This window comes from Mus caroli, chromosome 14, assembly GCF_900094665.2.
Source record: "Mus caroli chromosome 14, CAROLI_EIJ_v1.1, whole genome shotgun sequence".
NCBI lineage: Eukaryota > Metazoa > Chordata > Mammalia > Rodentia > Muridae > Mus > Mus caroli.
The window spans coordinates 24,393,653-24,399,855 of NC_034583.1; the positions used below are offsets into that span (position 1 = coordinate 24,393,653).

At 43.6% G+C, this 6,203-nt stretch overlaps 1 protein-coding gene across 1 annotated transcript in view; it reads left to right on the plus strand.

Annotated features, from left to right (window-relative positions):
- Window positions 1-5,234, plus strand: part of Galnt15 (polypeptide N-acetylgalactosaminyltransferase 15) — a 36,045-nt gene extending 30,811 nt beyond the window's left edge. The window contains exon 10 of the mRNA XM_021181905.2: window positions 1,155-5,234. Within this exon, the coding sequence (XP_021037564.1) occupies window positions 1,155-1,301 (147 nt within the window). The 3' untranslated portion in view covers window positions 1,302-5,234. The remainder of the gene's footprint in view (window positions 1-1,154) is intronic.
- Window positions 5,235-6,203: the final 969 nt, after the last annotated feature.

Consider the following 6,203-nt stretch of genomic DNA (forward strand, 5'->3'; position numbering starts at 1 on the left):
TCTGCCTCCCGAGTGCTGGGATTAAAGGCGTGCGCCACCACACCTGGCTGTGTGAAGTTTTTAACCCTATATTTTCCATAGATAAATTCTAGATCCTTCCCAGAGAACACACATTAACGGAGAGAAAATAGAAGGATTATAATACTTAGGTGAGTGAGTGGCTCCAGATACCGAATTGGGAAAAGGCCAGTCTTTGTGTGTCTGTGGATTTGACCGTGAATTGAAAATGCTCCAAAAATAACAAGCGTTAGTACATTTGTTTGTTTTTTATCACAGTAAAAAGAAAGAGAAAAGGCAATGAAGTACGAGTTTTTACCTCAACATGAATAAATCTGGAAAACATGCAAAATGAAAGAGGCTAGTTACAAAGGAACCACACTGTACAACTGTGCTTATGTGAAACGTCTAGAACAGGGGAACACATAACCACAGAGAAAGACTGCTGATTCCCTGGCTGGAAGGAGAACAGAAGGGCAAATGGCTGCTTCTGGGTAATGGCATCTTTAGGCAGTGGTGGAAATATTCTGGAATATACTAAACACAACTAATTTGTGTATTTTAAACAGTCTGAATTTTGGAATATCTCAACAATGAGGAAAGATTTATAACATTGTGGCTAAAGTTGTTTAATTTTCTAAAGAAATCCATTTTTTCTTGAAAGGGGAGTGTTAGGGTGGATATTAAACCTGCTGGAGTGGAGTTCTACCTTTTGTGTGTCTCTTGGGTGTGGCTAATCGGAGTAGACCTCTAGGATACCCTCAGTCTGGCATCCATGATGTCAATTTGCACGTTTTACAGGGTGCTAATGAGCCCCTGTTAAAAGCACAAACTCACGCATGCAGTGACAACAGTGTCTCTGACAATACAAGAAGAAGACTGGACACACCCTGACAGAGTGATCCTAACCAGAACATTCTAAGAAATGACACAGTCATGTAGCAGCAATACAAACAATTGAGTTTATGACCCTGAAGGGTTGAGTGGCGTCTACATTTTAGGGTTAATTAAATTATATTTTCTATTAACTGACAATCCTACCTCTCCTTCCAGGCTAGCTCAGACCACCTCTGTTACTCTTTAATACTCAGCAGAAATCTTTAAAATGTCCTCCTTTGACAACTGTCAGGAATTGGGCTTCTTCTTTCTCTTTTCAGGATGGAATGATCATCCACGTTCTTTCTGGAAAATGCATGGACGCTGGGGTCCAGCCAAGCAATAAGGACTTGTACTTGCGTCAATGTGATGGTAAGACCAGCCAGCTGTGGCGGTTCAACCAGATCCACCCTGTGGATGAACGGTGAACGACCTTGACAGAGAGCAAAGAAAGGCTGGGCATCACATTCTCTGCTCCTTTATGCCCTGAGCCAGCCCCTAGTGTCTGGGCTTCTGGAGTAGAAGAGAAGAGAGTACTGTCAAAACAAACAAACAACAAAAACAAAAGCACAGAAGCTCTCTCCAGGTACCTTACCACATTGATTGTAGACTGGTTTTTGTTGTTTGGTATGGTTTCTCGAGACAGGGTTCTCTGTGTAGCCCTGGCTGTCCTGAAACTCACTGTGTAGACTCGGCTAGCTTCAAACTCATAGCAATCCACCTGCCTCTGCCTCCCCAGTGCTGGGACTAAGAGAGCCACCACCACCTGGCTATGTTGGCTGGGTTTTGTTTTGTTGTTTTTTTTTTTTTAAGATGAAAAACAATGGATTGTTCAGTGTCTTCATCTCCAGAAGTGATCATTATGAGGAAAGAAAAGTCTTCCCCGCCCCCTCCCCACACCCTGCCCACACTGAGCACTTAACATTTGCTTTTATCCCTGACTGTGCGAAGAGGCTCCTGCATTGTCTGGCAGCACTTCTGGGAGACATCAAATCCAGTAGGTGAATTTCCCGTAGCCCTTACTCGGAGAGTGGATGTGTCCAGTCGTGGAAGTTAGCATGAGGGCCATGCTATGGCCTGGCAGTCCCCACCTTATGACTCTGCTCACTAGCATACATTTCATGTCCATTCGTTGACCCCAAGCTCAAAAGGAAGCAGAGGGGGACAGGGAGGAATGGGGTGGGGCTGGGAAGAAGACATCAGAGAGATTTGGTCCAACCGTCCAGCTCAGCACTGCCCACTGAAGAGTCAGCAGACCTGGTTAAGGTGTTCTCATCTTCAGGACAGCCTCCTCAAGACTTTCTACCTCCATTCAGCTGCTCTAGCTCTTTTATAGATCACAACCAGATTTCCCTGCAATGTATTCTTTCTTGGATCACCAGTGCTGGAAGGGTCAACACATCTGAGCATGCTCATGAACAAAGGTATTACAGGAGACAAAGTCTTTTAATGCCCGCTTAGGAGAGTCGTGTTGGCTTGATGAGAAATAAAACTTTTGAAAGAGAGAAACCCAAAATCTTTACAAGGCAAAATAGATCTGGCTAATAAATGTCCCTGAGGTTTGACTGGCTACCTATGAGCCCATAACAATTGTTCAAGACCCCCTAAATGTGGCTTCCAGTTAAATGTTCACATGGCTGAAAGAACTCCACCTCAACCAGAGAAGAACCTAGGCTCAACCACGGGAGTTGCTGAGTGGGGTAGGATGCTGCTGAGAAAAAAACTCTTGCCCATTTCTTTCTGAATGGAAATAGCTTTCTATCTGGTAAGCTTAGAAACTTCCCACTCAAGATGTCTTTGTCCTCTGGGCTGTCTCTAAATACAGTTGTTTCAAATAAGAACTGGAGAAGACATGTGGGTGACATGAGAAATATGTTACTTCTCCAACTTTCAAGTCAATGCCTGATGTTTCTCTAGCCTTAGAGGCACTCCGGATTAACACTATCTAATATCATGGACACAACCCCAGTGTGGCCATTTTGTTGGAAATTCACCACAATTCTGGAAATTTTCAAATTGTCCCTTGATTGTACTGGTTCTTTACAGCCATTGTACTGTGGCAAATGGCTACTGAACCTGAGAACACAGTTATAAAATAGCCAACCATCACAAACAGTAGCCCTGAATAGCACTAGATAGATTCAGCCCCTATTTAGGGAAGAGATTTTTAGCCACCATCTTCTTGCTTCAGACTGGTCTATATTTAAAACAAACTCTTCTGACATGATGAGGCTGGGATGGAGCTAAAATTTTTCAGATGACAACCTTGTAAAGGGCAGTAATGGCTGAAGAGTATTTTTCAAGATCTTTATTTTGAAATGAACGCTATTATTAGCATTGTGAGTAGCTGAAGTTGTTGGGATAAATTAATATAGCTAAATGAAAGACTACATTGTGTTGTGTGTGTTCTGGTGATTAACAAACGGACCCAGATGGCTCACTGCTTAATTGTTTTAACAAAACAAGAATGTGCTATTTGTTGCTCCTTAACTGTCCCCATGATTTATTATTTTATTACAGAAATGGCCATCACCTCAGTCCCTGGCTGGTACTTACAAACCCCTAATTTAAACAGTACAGACACTTCTACTTGCTTCTGAAAAGCAATCCCCTTACGGTGTAACTAGTGTAGTGGATTCTTATCAGTGGTCCGTTTAGAAGAAGAGAAACTTGGCAGTGAATTGATAGGATTCCTGATTTGATTTTGCTTGTCTGTCTGAATTTTATGACTCTTCAAAACAGGAGTTGTTTTTGTGATCTGTCTCACAAAGCCCACCCCCATTATTAAGGATCCTGTTGGAGTGGGCGGAGAGAAACAAGCACCAGATGACTCCGGGCCGTACTCTATTTGCTGTGACAACAGATGTCAATCCAGAAGGGCCATGATGTGGTCCTCTTCTGCCTCGAGGTCATAAACCTGTAGCAAAGTCAGAGTTCCAATTTCCATGTACATCTGGAAGGTCCCAGCACCTATCATGGTGCTGCCTCAGACCAGGACGCAACAGCTCTAAGGTTATATTGCCACACTTGCCTTGAAGGAGCTCCATTTTCAACTGACGTGCCATGAGGACGCTAGTTGAACACGAAATGACTCACCAAATCCAGAAATGCAAACTGACTGCACTTGAAAGGGGCTCTGGAAGAGTAAACATGCAGCTGAGAGTTGAGCAAACAGGGAAACGGCAGATGGCTCAGGGGTTAAGGAGCACACACTGCTCTTACAGAGGACCTGAGCTCTGTTCTCAGTACCCACACAAGGCAACTCACAGCCATCTTTCATTCCATACGTTCTTCTTTGGCATATGTATATACCCATCTCACAGACATGCAAACATATACATAATTAAAAATAAAATACATTTTAAAAATCTTTTAATAGGGTAGTGAGAGGGGGCAGAGAAGCACAAAGCAGACAGGTCAAGGCCACTGCAGCTGAGGCTTAGAAAAGACTTTGAGCTTTTCTAAAGTGTGACCTTGACAGGTCACCAGGAAGGAACTGCAGCTCCACTCCCTCCAGCACAGGCCATTAGCACATTACCTGTAGCTGATGGCTTCATTTACATATGGCCCCCAAGAACCTGAGCTGCTGTTTTGAAAGTCTTGGCCTTCCCGGATGCATCACTGACATGTCCTACAGGTACAAGAGGCATCCTGAAGCAGCCAGGACGCAGGAGTACCATCCATCCATCCTGTAATCTCCAGCTCTGGTCACATGACTATCATGTGACTATTGTGAGAGCTGATTGTTCCTGCCACAGGATTCATCCCTTTCTCCCATCTAATTGGACTGGGAGAACACCTGGTCCATGTTGGACCAATCAACACATTCACCTGGATTTGTCACTAAGAAATGAGTCTCTACGGGTGACTTGAGAGTCAATGTGGAAATGTATGAGTCTTTGGCAGCCTTAGCTTCTTCTTATGGCCCTAGGACAGAGAATTAGAGCGGAGAGGAAGATGGGGGTAGACCTCCTGACTTACACAGAGAGGGTGGTGCAAACCAAGCCTGAGTTGGGAAACGGAGGGGGCAAAAATCTGGGCAGGCTGGTGAACACCAGTGAAACTGAGTATTTTTGAGCAAAGCTGAAGTGACAGAGGAGCAGGAAGAACTAATGTTCCTTCCCCACACCAATGAATGCTGCAAATCAGGATAAAGCGCTTCAGAGAATCAGTACTATAAAGTTATGTCAGACTGGACAAGGGTGGGGTTGGGAACTCTTCTGTGCCAGGCCAGTATCTTGTTGGTAGGAACATGGTCTCTTGAAAATACTCAGCTATGCACTGCTGTACAGAAAGGGTCAGCAATGGAAGCAAACAAGCGATCAGAGTTATGTTTTAATAAAACTTTGTTTGCAAAAATATCTGGCTGGTCAGACTTATCCAATCCCTGTAATTTCCTATCTCCTGGACTGGGGCATTTAACCCAGCTGCAGAAGAAGATAGATTCTCTGTGTGGTGTGTGTGTGTGTGTGTGTGTGTGTGTGTGTGTGTGTGTGTGTGGTGTGTGTGTGTGTGTGTGTGTGTGTGTGTATGTGTGTGTGTGTGTGTGTTTTAAAAAATAAAACCAAGAAATGTTACCAAAGAAACCACGAATGTTGCTGGGTGTGATGGCTCATGATTGTAATCCATTGTTTGAGAGTCTAAAGCAGGAGGCTTATTCTAAGGCAGCTTGAACTAGATTGAAACCCTGTTTCAAAAACTCTAAGAGAGGAGGAGGAGGAGGGAGGAAGGGGAGAAGGAGAGAAAAGTAACGAATACAATACTACTAGATTACAAACTTTAAATGTATGGATGTTGTGATATACCTTAATAAAATTATTTAAAAAAGAAATCTTTTGGAGAGAAAACAACAACACCAGAATGGTTCTTATCATTAATAAACCAATCAAAACCAATAACAAAGCATCAATGAGGGGAACAGGGTTCTCCCTGTTAATACACATTGATTTGAGATACAGGAATAACACTTCAAAGTTGGAAGCAGGAGGATCAGAAGTTCTGAGTCATCCGGGCTTGTGAGTCTGAAGGCAGCCTAGGATACACGAGACCTTGTCTCTCACACACAAAAAGTGGAAACAAGCAAATAAAACCGTTTTTTAAAATCAAAGTAGCAAACCCCTGATGCCTGGCTTGCAGATTCCAGGTTCTGGTTGGAAAGGTTAAGGAACTCAGGCTTTCCTAACGAGACAAGAGGTGTTTTCTTGATTGATGACTGATGGGAAGGGCCCAGCCACTGTGGGTAGTGCCATCCCTGGGCAGGTCTTAAGATGCATAAGAAATAAAACTGAGCAAGCCCTGGGGGAGCAAGCCAATAAGCAACACTTCCATGA